Below are 17,016 nucleotides of genomic sequence, written 5' to 3' on the forward strand. Positions count from 1 at the left end.
TTGAAATATCTCATTGAAATCAAATAATATGCTCATAGTACAATGGCACATGTAAACATTAAATATAATAATGGCTGGCCAAAACTCTGATGATGCAGCTTGTATTATTCTACTTAGAACATTTAAATATATCAAAATGCAGAATAGATGACTTGAAATAATTACAGAGGAAAGAGTTACATATGCTGGGGTCAAAGTATGATATACAAATGATTTACCATTACACATTGGTCAACGCAGCATGTACAAATGTTTTCCTTAACATTGAGTTGATAATTAAAAGTTTGCATTTACGCCAAATGCAAGTTCAAACTTTACCCCATCAGTGCATGTTTAAACAAGGTGAACTTCTTTGACTTTCACTATAATCAATCTAATGTTAGTATAAGTATTTCATCCGTAGTCGTAAGCACTGGAAGCATTCCATTTAGAAGTATTTCAACTATATTTTATGAAACATTACAAAGATACACTGGGCCACATGACTGGTAATTAATTCATTTTTAATAGCCAGCACAGCAATTTCTCATCACACTTTATTAAAAAGTTTCAAACCGAGAAAAAACCTTTCCAAAATAATGATTACAACAGCCATGATCATAACCACTCCCTGCAACATTACAATTTCTTCAATTTATGTATAGTGTAATTCACCATACTGTTAAAAATAGAGAAAAATATGTACATGACTATGTTTGGAAATCCATGTATAATGATGTTATTACAAATTTAAGGCAATTTTAGAAACCGTGCTAAACCAATCTGATTATCAATTACAGAATATAATTAGAATTAAATATCTTTGAAAAACTTTCAAAATCATAGACTGGACTTGTAGAATCTTGTGCGTGAATAATATAGAAGTATCCTGGTATTGGCAGCATGTTGATCCAATGAAGTAAAAGTGCTGCAAGAGGTCCAGTTTGACATCATTCAGATGACTTCTTCTTCTGTATGCTGAATATATAGATACACTTAGCATGATGCAGATACATAAATTTACAGCATAGCTACAAAACAGAGGTCTACAAATAAAGTTGGCTATTCCATTCTCTTCCCTCAAATTGTTACCCAGTATCTGAAAACACAAATGCTTCTTCAAACTTACAATTTAATACATATCTGATGCACACCAGCCTTGTAAATTTTTAACCTCATGTTATTAGATTCATATGCATAATCTGAATGTATTAACTATTCCATAATATTGTAAAATATAGCTTAAACAATTCCCAAAATAAATCGGAATTTAAACAGCCAAAACTGCTACATTACCCCACCCAATCATGAACACTTACTTGTGCTTGATCAAGCGGCATCCTTGAATGATCTGTGCTGTTTCATTAGTGAAATGACAAGCAAACAAAAGCCAATTTCTAGGCTGTACCTTGTATGCAAACCGCATGAAAAGCAAGGAATAACAGCACAATGCTGCAAAAGAGAACAGAAGGTTATTTTTTTTTAAAAAACAGGAAAAGCACTGCATTATTCACAACAGACTTGCCTTCAGATTATGGAACAAATGCTAAAATCACAGAAGATGTCAATGTAATCAATACTAGGTTCAAACTCAAACCACAAAGCAGAATAAACCAGGAGAGTTTATCATTACACTGAACCAATTGCAAGTTAAGAGACCAACATTTTAAAATCAGATGCAATCTGCTATAGAAAAAGCAAGATTACAATTTAAATAAGTCAAACAACCTACTCAACCACTTTCAATGCTCCAAAACTATTTAAAACATACTTTTAAAAACTGTTAAACTGAACAGTTCCCAGTTCTTCTCCCAAAAGATAAAGATCTTTTATCCAATGGATCCATTACAGAATTTTGCACAGAATTAACAATTTTATCTCAACTTCCAGACATCTTTCAGTTACTATAAAGGTAAATAATGTGAGGAAGCATAAAAAGTTTGAAATAAAATCTCAGCTAGTATATAAGATTACAAAAATATGAAGAGATTTGATAACTTATTAATTACAAGAAATAACCCATATATAAAATGGAGAAAGGTAACTATTTTGCCCAAAAACCTCTATGGCCCACATTCCTGACAAATGCTGAGAATCTGATTAAATAAAGAATTAAATGAGGAAAAGTTCTATATTACATCCATCTATTCATTTATGTAGAGCACAAATTGTGCAGCAGTAGCTTACATCAATACACCAAAAGGATGAAAAGATCGACAAACATCTCAGCAAAACCCAATGCGACCAATTACGAGCGTCTCATTTGTGTTTAAGGAAAACAAATAATTGAAGTCCATGTAAATTAATAATAGTCACTCACTCAATTGCTACTATAGTGTAGGACAGGGCTCAGGTTGGGTGAGTGGTGGGGCATTTATGTACAGCAATACAAGATCAATTAACCTCAAATGCACATTTGTTAATTTTATTTTTTTTAATTACGTTTAATTTTAAGTTCAGTTTATGTCAAATGTTTACATTAATATACATACATTTAAGACCCTGCGCATGCAGGATCACTTGTCCATTGTTTATCATGGCATATTACACCCTTAGTCTAAGCAAACAGTAGAATGGCACAAAGCTGAAATACAGCCCAAAGAACAAAGAAGTTAGCCAGAGCAGTTTCCTCACTCTCAATTACCAGAGTATGCTTGGTGGAGTCATTTAAGCATAGACTTAAAGAAAGCATAGACTTAAAGAAATAGAAACAAAGTTGTAAATCTAAAGAACCTAAGTTATGTGCATGAATGACTTTCTAAACCACTCAAATTTTAAACAAGGTACAAAGCAGTTTAAATTTCCCCTCCTCATGTTCCATGCCTTCAACCTGAACATCACAAAATTAATTTAGCCTTCTCAAATAAGTCGATGGCCGACCGCAGACTTTACTGCAGATACTCTGAAGCATTATTCTCACACCATGCATAGATTCACACTGCTTTGACTTACCAAATGTCATTCTGCCACTGATGATCTCTGGAGTTTTCTTCATATCACTAAAGGCAGCAATGGGCAAGCCCCAGTTGGCCACTGGACCCCAAAAGTGCTGCAGAACAAAAGAACCAAAATCTAACACCACATCATTCCCATCTCAAAGTCATTACAAGTTCAAAATATTTTACATTTTTTTAAATGAAATAACTCCTTTTCTTGCAGACTACCAAAACTAAGTAACACATTATACCACTGAATTATCTTCTTAAAAAAGAGCCAGAATGGGAAAGGTATGTTATCTCCTTAAATGAGTGCTTTAACAAAATAGTTGAGCAAAAGTATTAAAAATTTATATTGCAACTTTAATGTAGTAAAAGATCAGAGAGCGCATTACTAAACAATAATCTGACACCAAACTAGGAAAGACATCTGAATCGATGATCAAAAGCTTAGTCAAGGAGACAGGTTTTAAAGGATCATCTTAAAAAGGAAAAGAGGTAGAGAGTCTGAGAGACAGGGAAGGAATTATGGAGCTTCGGGTGTAGGCACCTTAAGGCACAGACGCTGACCATGGGAAGATACAAAAAAAGAGAGAAGCCACCAAAAATGGAGTACAGAGATCCAAAAAGGGATTTATAAGCTACAAATACTACATATATAGGAAGGCAGAAGGCTACAGAGAGATCAAAATATGCACAAAGATTTTAAAATTAAGGTAACTCTGTGCCAAATATTAACATTTAAAGACTAAGATTGCGAAACGGGTAAGTGGAATTGAGGTGCAGTTCATCCATGATTCAAATGAAAGGCAGCAAAGGGCTTTTTGATTCCTCAGTATTAAATGGCTGTAAAACTCAGTGTCAATGAGAATACCTGGAATTAGTTTGTAAGGATTAGTATTAGATAATAATGCTTGATCTACTGAGCCATCAGCAAGTTCATCCAATGTCACAAAATATAGCCAATGGTGAATCTCAATAGAAAAGACTGCAGGAATCAACCAACTTCAGTCATCTGCTTTTCCAAAAGATTATATAAATAAAACTGGTCTCCCTTGAGGAGGATATGTAGGACAAACACACACATATAGATTCAGTTACAGTTCCTCATTTTCACAAATGACATCAAACTGAAAACGAATAGAAGACAAAATTCAATATGGAAATCGAAGTGAACAGGTAATGCATTTAAGAATTACTTTCACTTACCGTACTGGTCAATAATTATCCAATGTTCATTGGAGAAGGAAAAGGAAAGAAAACAAAAATTACTTTTTGTAGTGTTCATACTATCTAAAATATTACAACTTTTATACAATCTGGGTAAAAATAGAAAACAGAAGCAATACACAGTATTTTTAACTTATTTCAGATTTCCAGCATTCACAGCATTTTGTATTTTACATAATCTGGACGAGTTAACGATGGCACAAATTTTGCTTACGTGAAGCTTCAATGAAACACATTGGAACTGCCACATTACCAGCTTTTTTCTAAACCTACAATTTCTCCACTTTACCGCCTCAGCCTTTTGAATCTCTTACATTTATCCTTATTCTTAATAATTACTTTTTGATTTGTGCACCTGCTAAAAGTTTTAAAAGACAGTCCTTAAGTAAGAGAAAAACAGAATTGTTTCCCAATATTACTTGCATGGGTGACATGCTAATAAATACCAACTAAATCAGACAGATGGAGCTATGATAGAGATGTGGAGATAGAGATGACAGACATGGAGTTTCAGAGGCTAGATTTTCCGCAGGTGTATATACTTACTGAAACTGGCTTCCAATTTAGGATTTATTTGATGAGGCAAAAGCATTAAAAACATCTCTTTTAAATCTCTAATCCTATAACAGTCAGTTAACAAAACTGGCATACAGATTACAAATTGAATTGAATTGCCCAAGGTTTATAGATTGGATTCACAGACTTTGAAAGCCACATAATCCAAGGTTCAAATTGTTTCTGGACATAAACCAAAATGCTAAAGCTGTTTTTTTGCTTAAGAATAAAATCAGAAAAATTAGCTTTGATCAAAAAGATGAAATGAATGCAATAACATAATATCTTTATTGAATATTGTGCAAAGGTTGAACTTTGACAAATTTTCTTTCAGGATAAGATCTATATTGCAAATCATTGGGTTCTCCAAGGTATACATTTTTGAAAATACCAGAATGGACTTTAAAAAAAAGGATTTGATTGTCAAAGCCTTGCTGCAGGGAACACAGTCATTGCACTGTGTCAAGAAACAGGATGAATTTAAACAAGTTGTCCACTTCAGTGTCCTTAACTCAGTCATGCTCAAGACTTCCAACATTGACAAGGAGGACATGGTTGAGTAGACACAATGAGTCAACTCACTTGATAGTTATTTGAATTCCAGGAACATGCAAATTGACTTTCAGCTAAAATCAACGGCAATCTGTCTCAGCTGTTACACTAACTTAATACTTCAAGCACAGGCTATTCAAGGTCAAACTTCTGCATCTAAAAATAGATATGTGAATAACTGCACATGATTTATGCATAACCTGTAGCTACCAATCTGTTGCTTGCTGAGGTATAGCTGCCAACTTTATAAATCAATTCCCAATTAAACATATTCCAGTTTGTAATTTCATAAAAATAGTTAGAAGGCCAAATCCCAATTTATTTTAAAACCATGCCCCATTGCTTTAAAAACCAGGTCCAAAATGTAAAGCCATCACATCCAGGCATGTATCACTCAAGTTTGATTAAAATGCAAAAGGTTCACAGTAGAAAGGCCTCTATTTATAAAAATTCAAGCATCCTCAACGTAAGATTAATGAAAATTAAAACAACTTTAACTGCAGACCTTCAAATAACATCTGATGTACTTCACGCAATTACCCTATTAAATGTAAATAAGAGCAAAATTACCAACACTGCCAAACAAAACACAAAACCCATCACTGAAAATTATTAATGAGTTAAATACATATTGATACTCTGTGAAGATGCCCTGACATGTTTCATAAAGTGGATTAAGCAAGCAATACAAAAGGCAAAAAAATTGGAGGACATGAGGAACCACATTTTCCCATTTATCATTTGTAATGCCATGATTGGTTAGCAGTACAATAGAAAAAATCTTATGACTGCAAACATCCTCTCTGCCTTTCCCTCCATTAAAAGATCCTTAGTCCAGATTTAAAACACAATCATCAATGCAAGGTAGATGATGGTAAACTGACAAGTTCTTGTTCTAAACACGAGAATATTAGGATGGTTTTAAGCATTAGAAGTTACAAACTTGTTGACTCCAGAAGTTCCAGTACCAAGATGGATATATCACATGATGGAGATAGCTTCATCAGATTTACTCTCTCCTTATCAGTCATGAGTACAAGTTCTTGAAAGCACACAAAACTCCAACTAGTTCTTCACCAAACAAGTCACTGTAACAATTACATTCCACAAAGATCCAATTATTCATTGGCACCAAAGCATTTCAACAACCAAACACATCTTCATTATGCATAATCTGTAACTACAAGTCTGTACTTGCAGGTTACATATACAACTCATTCATATTTCACATACCTAGTTTTATATTTCAATATAATTATTTTCAAACACCAACAGAAACTATTGTGGACTATCACTTCTAAAGAAAGTTGATTACCTCACAAGACAACCACTACGGTAAAAATATCATAATGACAGGGTATACAGTATAATGAAATCAGTGAGAGAAAAGGTGAATGCAGCAATAAAGTAAAAAATAAAACGCTGTTTCATTGAACAAATTTTTGGGAACTTTGGATGAGGCCACAATTTAAAATTGTTTAATTCAAGTTATCTGCTGAATTTATTAGGTACAATTCCCATTCTAAATAGAATGAACAGTTTAAAACCAAAAAAAAATTACAGATAATTCATTTTACAAATTGCAAAGGAAACTATGAACTATCAAGGATAGCGCATATACAAGGGCAATAACATTAACTTATCTGATATAAGGAGTATCACTTTCATGGCAGATGACCAAGTGTTCCAAAATTTATGTTAACGATGGTGCAAAAATAAAAGGCAAATTGAATGTGATGTTTGTGTTCTTTGGTCAATTTATATTAGAAATGTTTTCATGTATACAATGTAATCTTTGCCCAACAAAAATTCTCATGGACAATGGGGAAGAAATACAAATAAAGTGAGTTCAGAGGTTTCATCGCAGTTCTAAAATTAATGGCCAAAGTCTCTTGAGGTTCAAAAATGGCTGAATACAGGTCCTCCTCAGGTTATAAATGCCTGACTTGTGTACAGCCTGTACATAAGCATGAGCTTTTGGGAGACCAGCGGAATGGATTTGTCGGCTACAGGTATCTTCTACCACTTCGGAATACAGTTTCGCAGCCGCATTTCTGACTTCAGAATCAGGTTTATTATCACTGACATGTCGTGAAACTACTCCCTATACACTCATAACTGTGTAGCCAGATTCTGCTCTAACTCCATCTACAAGTTTGCAGATGATACCACCGTTGTAGGCCATATCTCAAACAGCAATGAGTTGGAGTACAGGAAGGAGATAGAGAGCTTAGTGGAATGGTGTCATGACAGCAACCTTTCCCTCAATGTCAACAAAACTAAAGAGCTGGTCATTGACTTCAGGAAAGGGGGTGATATACATGTACCTGTCTACATCAATGGTGCTGAGGTCGAGAGGGTTGAGAGCTTCAAGTTCCTGGGAGTGAACATCACCAACAGCCTGTCCTGGTCAAATCACGTAGATGCCACGGCCAAGAAAGCTCACCAGTGCCTCCTCAGGAGGTTAAAGAAATTTGGTTTGTCCCCTTTGACTCTCACCAACTTTTACCGATACACCATTGAAAGCATCCTATCTGGATGTATCACGGCTTGGTACGGCAATTGCTCTGCTCGGGACCGCAGAAGCTGCAGAGAGTTGTGGACACAGCCCAGCGCATCACAGACACCAGCCTCCCCTCCTTGGACTTTGTCTTTACCTCTCGTTGTCTTGGTGTAGCAGCCAGCATAATCAAAGACCACACCCACCCGGGACATTCTCTCTTCTTCCATCAGGTAGAAGATACAGGAGCCTGAGGGAACGTACCACCAGACTTAAGGACAGCTTCTACCCCACTGTGATAAGACTATTGAACGGTTCCCTTATACAATGAGATGGACTCTGACCTCACGATCTACCTTGTTGTGACCTTGCACCTTATTGCACTGCACTTTCTCTGTAGCTGTGACACTTTACTCTGTACTGTTATTGTTTTTACCTGTACTACATCAATGCACTCTGTACTAACTCAATGTAACTGCACTGTGTAATGAATTGACCTGTACGATCGGTTTGTAAGACGAGTTTTTCACTGTACCTTGGTACAAGTGACAATAATAAACCAATACCAGTACAGCACAAGACACAAAAATTACTATGTTACAAAAATAAATAAATAGTGCAAAAGAGGAACAACGAGGCAGTGTTCATGGGCCGTTCAGAAATCTGATGGCAGAGTGGGCGTCTCGGGTGCCATTGTGGTGAGGGTCCTTAAAGATGGATGCCGCTTTTTGAGACACTGCCTCTTGAAGATGTCCTCAATGGTGGGGAGATGGAGATAGCAGAGTCTACAACCCTCTGCAAGCTGCCCAGGTTACAAACAGTTCACAAGAACAGAACCCTGCCGTAAGCTGGGGAGGGAGGACTCTTACAGAGGTTGGTGCTGCTTCCTGCATTTCCCTTGGAGTAGACAGAAGGCCACATCCATGGTCTCTTTAAATACACAGAATCCACACTTCAATTCAGGGAACACTTCCTTAGCCACTAGGAAGAGGTGGTTGAGGTATGTGGTGACGACGTTGGAAACATCTCTGTGGTGATTTGTTTAGATTAGGTTTGTTTCTTTTCTTAAAGCTGGCCACAATTATGGTGTCTCTGAGATCACCAGGCATGCCTTCACAGCCAAGTTTGAAAACTCCAGCAAGAGTACTGCCTGCTCCTAAAGTCTTCTTGTTTTTCCTGTCTGGAGAGGCCAGACCAGACAGCTTACTTTGGGTTGGAGTCAGGGGCAGAGACCTGATTGAGGAACTCTTCAAAGTGCTCTTTCCAGCAGTTACTGAATGTCACTTTGGAAGTGATAAGTTTGCCTATGTTCTTCGCTCTCTGTACGATGAACCCTTGAGTATTTAGGCCATGGATGGCCTTCACAACACTGTAGATTTGATACATCATGGTTGTCAGCGAACAGCTAAACCTTCTGCACTCTTGCCATCTGCCAACCATTCTTCAGCTTGTGGATCTGCTGTTGGACCTTGGCCTTCAGATGCCTGTGGAGCCATCTCTTTTCCTTGGAAGTATGGTTGAGTTTCCAATCTGAACCCTCTCCCACCTGGTTCTATCTGCCCATCATTCTTTCACCATCTGGTTCCATCATAATCAACCACTCTCCCTACATACTGCTACAGGCACGGTAGCGTAGCGGTCAGCATAATGCTATTACAGCACCAGCGACCCGGGTTCAAATCCGGCCGCTGTCTGAAAGGAGTCTGTATGTTCTCCTCGTGTCTGCATGGGTTTCCTCCCATATTCCAAAACAAAACATACGGATTAGGAAGTTGTGGGGAAGCTATGTTGGCGCCGGAAGCGTAGTGACACTTGCGGGCTGCCCCCAGCACACTCTATGCAAAAGATGGATTTCACTGTGTGTTTCGATGTGCATGTGACTAATAAAGATATCGTATCTGACGTACAAGCAATCTCTCCAGCTCATTCTCAGTCTGGATGCTGAGTCTTGACCCAAAACATTGATTTTACATTTTTTGCCTCCAGTATTGTTTTTGGACAGACATGTAGGTTGATTGACAGCACATGCGCATACACACACATGCATGGAGATGAACATACACAATTGCTTTCCCCTCCTTGCTTGCCCCTTATCTTCCTCTTGACTGCTTCCACCCTCAATTGTCCCCATCCACCTAATCTCCTCTTCAGTCTCCCTTTGCTCCTTCCTATTAGTGCTTCTTTTTTCAAAACTTTACAAACTTTTTCTTGCACTCTCTCTCAGCTCATCTGGTATTGGTATTTGGTATGGGTTTATTATTGTCACTTGTACCGAGGTACAGCGAAAAGCTCGTCTTACAAACCGATCATACAGGTCAATTCATTACACAGTGCAGTTACATTGAGTTAGAACAGAGTGTATTGATGTAGTACAGGTAAAAACAATAACAGTACAGAGTAAAGTGTCACAGCTACAGAGAAAGTGCAGTGCAAGTCTGCTGCTTGACCCTCTTCCTACTTTCTCTGCATTAGGCACCCCTCCTCCAGATTTCCTCTGCTCTCTACCCTCTACTTGTTCAATCCCACACCACCCCCCCCCAATGACTTACCCACACCCTTTCTCTCTCTCTCTCCAGATCTGAGAGAAGCCCCATGAGCCGCTGAGCAGCGTCAAGTTAAAAAGCACAGTTTAGCTTCTAGTCAGCAGGCAGACCTTGTTGCAAGACCTAGGAGCACTGCTGTGGATAATGGGACTGAAGAGCAAGGCCCACAAATGGAGCACCTTGTCAGGGCCTCACCCTATCACACTACTTCCTTAAATCACATGACATTCCTTTCCCTGTCACATCCCCTGACTCCCAAGAGGGTTTCCAAAGGGGACCATGAAGCACACTTCTTAAGTTTGGCTGCCCAAAAAAAAATTGCCTCACTATCATGTCTACTACATAAACTGGTAAATCGGTTTATTATTGTCACATGTACTGAGGTACAGTGAAAAAACTGTCTTGCATACTGTTTGTACAGATCAATTCATTACCAGTGCATTGAGGTAGTACAAGGTAAAATAACAATGCAGAATAAAGTGCAACAGCTACAGAGAAAGTGCAGTGCAGGTAGACAATAAGGTGCGAGGTCATAACTAAGTAGATTGAGAGGTCAAGAGTCCATTTTATTGCACTAAGGAATTGTTCAATATTGTTATAACAGCAGGATTGAAGCTGTCCTTGAGCCTGGTGGTACATGCTTTCTGGCTTTTGTATCTTCTGCCCAATGAGAAGAGAGAAGGGAGAATGCCTGGGGTGGGTGGGGTCTTTGATTATGCTGGCTGCTTTACCGAGGCAGCAAGAAGTGTAGACAGAGTCCATGGCAGGCAATGGCATGGCTACATGATAGCAGGCAAGCCATGATCTGAACTAACAAGTCCACAACAGACCCAATCTCAGTGCAGACTGTTGTCAAGCAAGGCTGTCATCCACCCAACAACTTTTCATTCTTTCTTGTCCCAATGCTGCACCTCACCTCTAACAAGATGTAGTGGAGCTAGTTTGCAAGATAAGTGGGAAACTCTTCAACCTACAGTGTTTTGACCTCAGAACCAAACTTACCCTAACTTCAGTCATTGAGTTCATCATCACTGACTTTTTCACTGAAGCATACAAGAGAGTGAGCCTTGCACTTAACAGCCACAAAATAGAGATCCCTCAACAATCTGCTGTACCATTCTCAGAAAATAAAAAGTTCATATCGAGGAAACTTGGAAAATGTGGATTGCTCCTCATATCTCAAGAGTCATGAAGGCACTCAATGACGACGAAAATCACCATCACCTTTGGTGTGGCAGCATCCAGCCCTTGGCCATCTGAGGAAAACAATGTTTGAAGATCAAAACCTTAAATTGGGCACAAAACTCAATAATCCCTGTCCTTCCATGCGCTTCCAAGACATGGTTTGCCTGCAAGAGACAACTCAAAGCACTAGAGAGATACCACCAATGATGTCCCTGTCAAAGCCCTCCAAGTACAAACAAACACTGGCATACTCTGCCAGGCAAAAAATCCCTGGCACTGAGTCCTAATTACACTCAGTCAGCTCTGATGGGCAATAAAAAAAATTGCACAAAAGCTATAAACCTTGCTTTAAATTAACTAGATAAATTCTACATCATGTTTTCAAAAATAAAAAAGGGACCTGTTAAAATTGAACCACCGATCTCATAACTAAAATGAACAAAAGGCTATTTGTGAATCAACCACAGGAATGTGCAAAGACTTGGAACATGAATTAGATGAGTGACAAAGTACTCTGTTGCAGGGCAGCACAAAAGACAATTGATTTTAAAAAATATAAAGCATTAATTAAAAAAGTTAGAACTTTGGTTGGATAATGGATTCTCAGAACTTAATTTTAGCAGGTTACATGAGGAAATTTCCAAATGACAATCTGTGCTACCCCCTAAATAACAATTATACAATGTACATTTCTTTTCCAAGGCAAAGACTTCAAGAAGACTAATTATTTAGAGTTACATTAGGATTACAACTGCAATTCATGCTTCAATATACTGTAAGTGCAAGTTAATTTCTAGAATAAGACACCCAGGAAACATCACACTGATTTGAGACAATGTGAAATGTAAAGGATCAAATACACTGCTCACTTGTGTCAACTGCTCGTGCTAGAAACTTCCACACTAACCTCACTCTGGTAAAAAGCTGTGATACATATTTACAGAGCACAGTGGTTAAATTGCAGTGGATAACAGTCTAGAGACAAGTTCAAAGACTATCATGGAAGCTGTGGAATTTAATTTCATTTAAATTGGATAATCCAAAACTATCAACAGATACCAGCCTCAGTACTGGTGACAATAAAACTACTGGATTGTTACAAAAATAGCTGACTCACTGCAGGAAATCCACATTAATGTGACTTCAGACAGAGTAATGTGGATTGATTCTTAACTACCCTCTGAAATGGCTTAGCGGGCCAAATGCTGGTCGTGCAAGCGAAATCCACACCACAAATAACGAACAAAGCAACAAGTTGTTCCCAGGCATTTTCAAATCCATTCTTATGTTTCCTGCACTAAGTATTTATTTCTAGCTGTCAAAACACAGCACATGCAGACGGCTAAAATTCTAGAAATACACAAGTCCACTTAAACTTCATTTTTAAATCAATAAGACATAGTTGGAGAAGTCTTTACATTCCACACAGAGCAATCCCACCCAATTTTATCTTATTCCATCAATATTATTTTCCCCTTCCCTCACTCACACATTTAATTTTCCTTTAAATCAACTGGCGACTCACCTTAACTAATTGTGGTAGCAACTTCCATAACCCAAACTCTCTTTGGTTAAAACTGTTTTTCCCGAGTTCCCAGCTAGATTTATTGATGACTATCTTGACTTTGCTATAGTCTTTTCCACAAATGTAAAGCATCAACCCAATTGAAGTCTTGATTACCTTAAGTAGATCACCTCTGGTTATTTTTCTGCAGATTGTTATACTGCACATTACATCCAATACAAATGTAAAATGCTTGAAACCTCAATGGGACATTTAAATTGTATAAAATATAAATTTCCAATCATATGCAGTTGCATATGAGATGCTTTAGTAGAAGAGAAGCAGAGCCTATAGCACCTCAAGGCTCACGACTAGTCCTCTACCACCAGTTAAGTGCCAGAAGGCTCGATTCCCTTGGCTTTTACAAATTCATTGATCCCAAGTCTTTGCTGTCCTCAGGAATGAACATGCACAGCTCAAAATCCAAAATATACCATATTCATTGGTTTCCCAATAATCTACTTTGCCATACAAAAATAAAAAGTTCGTATAACTGTTATCTTTGCCTAGAGTAATTTTCTAAGTAATTTATTAATCTATTAATCTCAAACCATCACTTAGTTTTAGTTTTCTCCTATTCGCTTTTGAACAGCCACCTTCCAATCTGTTGGAATAGTTCTGAAATCTTGGACAGTCTGGAAGGTCGAAACCAATGCCTTAACCCTTTTTCACAGACTCCTTTTAAATCCTGGGGTTTAGGCCATCAACTCCAAGAGATTTGTCAGACTTCTGCCTCATTATTTTACTGGTACTTTTCTTTTTACCAGTTTCCATTCATTGGTTCCCCACAGCAGAACCAATGAATGGATCTTTGCAATGGAAAGCATCTGCAATTCACCCTGCCTCTCGCTAATGAATCTGCATTTACATTTTTGTTCCTCTCTTCCTCTCCACTCACTTGCAAAAACCATTACAACATTGTTTTACCTCTTACTAGTTCACTAATATTCTTCTCATTTCTTTACCAATTTCTCAGTCACCTTTTGTTGACTTTTAAAACCCTCCAAACCTTCCAGCTCACTCCTGTTAGGTGAACCTTAATCAGTTACTATCTTTAATTCTCCCGTTACCCTACTTCTGCCTCCAATTCTTCAACATATATTCATTAATTATAGATCACTTCTTATTTGGATAACTTCTGCCCTCTTTCTTTCCAGTCCTGCTGAAGGGTCTCAGCCCAAAATGTCAACTGTTCGTTTCCCTCCATAGATGCTGCCTGACCTGTTGAGTTCCTCCAGCATTTTGTGTGCATTGCTCCAGATATCCAGCATCTGCAGTCTCTCCTTTGACTTCTTTAGAATTTTTTTTTAGTTTTTGTTTTTCAGTCATCCAAGTTCCTCATCTACCTTAGCCAACTCATCCTTCCCATGTCAAAGAAGGGAATCCTCAACCACCATGACCAGCTCAAAATAACAAAATAGTTACAATTTAACTTTGTTATCTCCATTTAACTATTATCCATCTCTCTTCTACCTTCTAGAAGATAAGAGCTTGAAAGCCCAGATGACCAGACTCAAGAACAGCTTATCAGACTTCCAAACCTTTCACCTCTTATACATCCCCTTCCCCATTGATGCTGCCACATTCTCAGCCCCATAATTCTACCTCTTCTATTATTGTCACTTTAACATTTCTTTTTACACTGCTTCAATTTGAACTACTATACTTTGCACCAGTCCCTGTTTTTGCACTCATCACTATTTAGTATTACCACGTACACAGTTTACTCTGTGCGTTTCACATGAGCAAGGAATGTCATTGCATCCTGGTAATAAACTGATCCAAATCTGAATCTATGGAGCCTTACAGCAAAGGATTTTACCCCAAAAAAGGCACAAAAGTAATGATTACTCAATTCCGGCAGCTGAACAACCATGTCAACGGCCTCCAGCTAGGATCAGCTTAATTACTAACGATCCAAAAACAGCGGAATATTGGAAATCTGAAATAAACCTGAAAATTCTATTAAACGAAGACAAGCTCAGGCGGCGTTTATGGACCGATTGCTGCAACAAGCTGCCAACAGCGCAAGCTGTTGAAATATTTGGTGATGAGAGTGGTAGGCAATTGAAAGGTTAACTTATCCTCCTTCAGCCAGCTGAGACTGACCTTGACTGCAAAACAAAACTTGCAGTGACCTCCATCTCGGCAGCCAGGCTGACAGGGCTCTCTGCACCCAGGAGACAGCCCCCACGTCCACATTAAGCCGGCAACCCAGCCCACTGACGAGAGCCATCCCCAGTGCCTGCGGGCCTTCTGCCTCCCCCCCCCCCCATCTTCCCCTTCTCCCTCCCTCCACCCCCAGTTCACAACGACCATCCGAGCTGTTGGTCCAGGGCAACGCACCTCATGAGGTAATCACGGAAATCCTTGCTCTTGACATAGTCAAAGACCTTGCGGGCCACGACTCCAGCCATCACGACGCCTCCCGGATCCGATCCCTCTCTGCGCAACCTTCTCCTCCGTCCGCCACCCGGGCCGAGCCCCAGTGCATGACGGGGTAGCCGAGCCCCCGCCGGAGGACCAATTGAAGGAGCGGGTTGGTCATTTCCCCCCCCCCAACCCCGCAACCAACCAATCAGACGTCAAGGGCGACCAGGACGCCGGAGCGCGCGTGAACCGCTTGATGGCGGGGGAGGGGCGGGGACATTGGGGGGGGAGGTGGGGCCATTGTGGGGGTGGGGGCGGGGCCATTGGGAGGGGCGCGGAGGGTTGTCAGGCAACCATTGTGTTGCGGGTGTTCTGACGTAACCCGCGATCGTGTCACGTGAGGCGCGGTGCCCTGGCCCCGCCCCGCGCGGTGCGGCCCGCCTGGCCAGTTTCGCGCACAGCAAGATCCCACCCGCACAGCCCCCGTGGGACAGGTGGCGACCTAGTCAGGTCTGTGCGGGTGGGATCTTGCTGTGGCACCTCCCATGGCGCACGGAAGCTCACAGTCTGACATCTCCGCTGGGAAGGTGTTGGAACCTACTGCGGTAGAAATTGGAGACACAAGGGACTGCAGCTGCTGGAATCTGAAACAAAAAAAAAGTTGCTGCAGGAACTCAGCGGGTCAGCCAGCATCTGTGGAGGGAAATGGACAGTCAATACTTCAGGTCGAGACACTCAGGTTCACGTTGTCCATTTCCTACACCCCTCTCCCCTTCCTTGATCTCTCTGTCTCCATCTCAGGAGGCAAACTATCCACAGATATTTACTGCAAACCCACCGGCTCCCTCAGCTACCTACACTACACCTCCTCCCACCCTGTTGCTCACAAGGACGGCATTCATTTTTCTCAGTTTTTCCCTCTCCACAGCATCTGTTCTCGAGATGATGAGGCTTTCCATTCCCGGACATCCAGGATGTTCTCCTTTTTCAGAAAACGGGGCTTTCTGATGTTACTGATGGAGCCCTCGCCTGCCTCTCCTCTATTTCTCGCACTTCTTTTACCCCTTTCCTCCCCCCAGAGAGAACAGGGACAGAGTTCTCCTGGTCCTCGCCTGTCACCCCACCAGCACATCATTCTTCGCAACCACCAGCTGCAACGTGATCCCGCCACGACCACATCTTGCCCTCCCCACCCCTTCTCTGCTTTCTGCAGGGACCACAGTCTCCCTGGTCCACTCATCCCTCCCCACCCATCCCTCCCTCTCCCCAGGAACTTTCCCCTGTGACAGTAGGAGGTATAACTCCCGTCCCTGCACCTCCTCCCTCACCACCATCCAGGGCCCTAACCAGCCCTTCCAGGTGAGGCAGGCGTTCACATGCATCTCCTCGTTTATGGTATCCGATGCTCCCAAAGTGACCTCCTCCACATCAGTGAGACCAGGCGCGAACTAGGCCACTGCCTTGCCGAGCACCTGCGCTCCATCCTGCAGGGCCACCCCTGTCGCCAGCCATTTTAATTCTCCTCCCTATTCCCACACCGACGAGTCTGTCCTTGTCCTCCTCCGCTGCCAGGGTGAGGGGAATGCAAACTGGAGGAACAAC

At 40.3% G+C, this 17,016-nt stretch overlaps 1 protein-coding gene across 1 annotated transcript; it reads right to left on the minus strand.

The window, feature by feature from the left end:
* Positions 1 to 486: 486 nt before the first annotated feature.
* mpc1 (mitochondrial pyruvate carrier 1) lies at positions 487 to 15,577 on the minus strand. Its single transcript, XM_052012558.1, has 4 exons — positions 15,387 to 15,577; positions 2,932 to 3,028; positions 1,299 to 1,431; positions 487 to 957 (listed from the first exon to the last, which is right to left on the minus strand). Exons 1-4 carry the CDS (start codon positions 15,459 to 15,461, stop codon positions 930 to 932), a joined length of 333 nt encoding a protein of 110 aa, XP_051868518.1. The 5' UTR covers positions 15,462 to 15,577; the 3' UTR covers positions 487 to 929.
* Between the last annotated feature and the right edge of the window lie 1,439 nt (positions 15,578 to 17,016).

The sequence above is a fragment of the Pristis pectinata genome, chromosome 3 (genome assembly GCF_009764475.1).
Source record: "Pristis pectinata isolate sPriPec2 chromosome 3, sPriPec2.1.pri, whole genome shotgun sequence".
In the NCBI taxonomy this organism is placed as follows: domain Eukaryota; kingdom Metazoa; phylum Chordata; class Chondrichthyes; order Rhinopristiformes; family Pristidae; genus Pristis; species Pristis pectinata.

Bases quoted from the DNA above. Each gene is read 5' to 3' on its own strand.
- mpc1 (XM_052012558.1), bottom strand. From the start codon at position 15,461: ATGGCTGGAGTCGTGGCCCGCAAGGTCTTTGACTATGTCAAGAGCAAG. The intron at 3,029-15,386 runs GTTGCCCTGGAC...TTTGTTCTGCAG, and splicing joins GTGATTACCTCATGAGGTGC to CACTTTTGGGGTCCAGTGGC. The intron at 958-1,298 runs GTAAGTGTTCAT...CTATATATTCAG, and splicing joins TGCCGCTTGATCAAGCACAA to CATACAGAAGAAGAAGTCAT.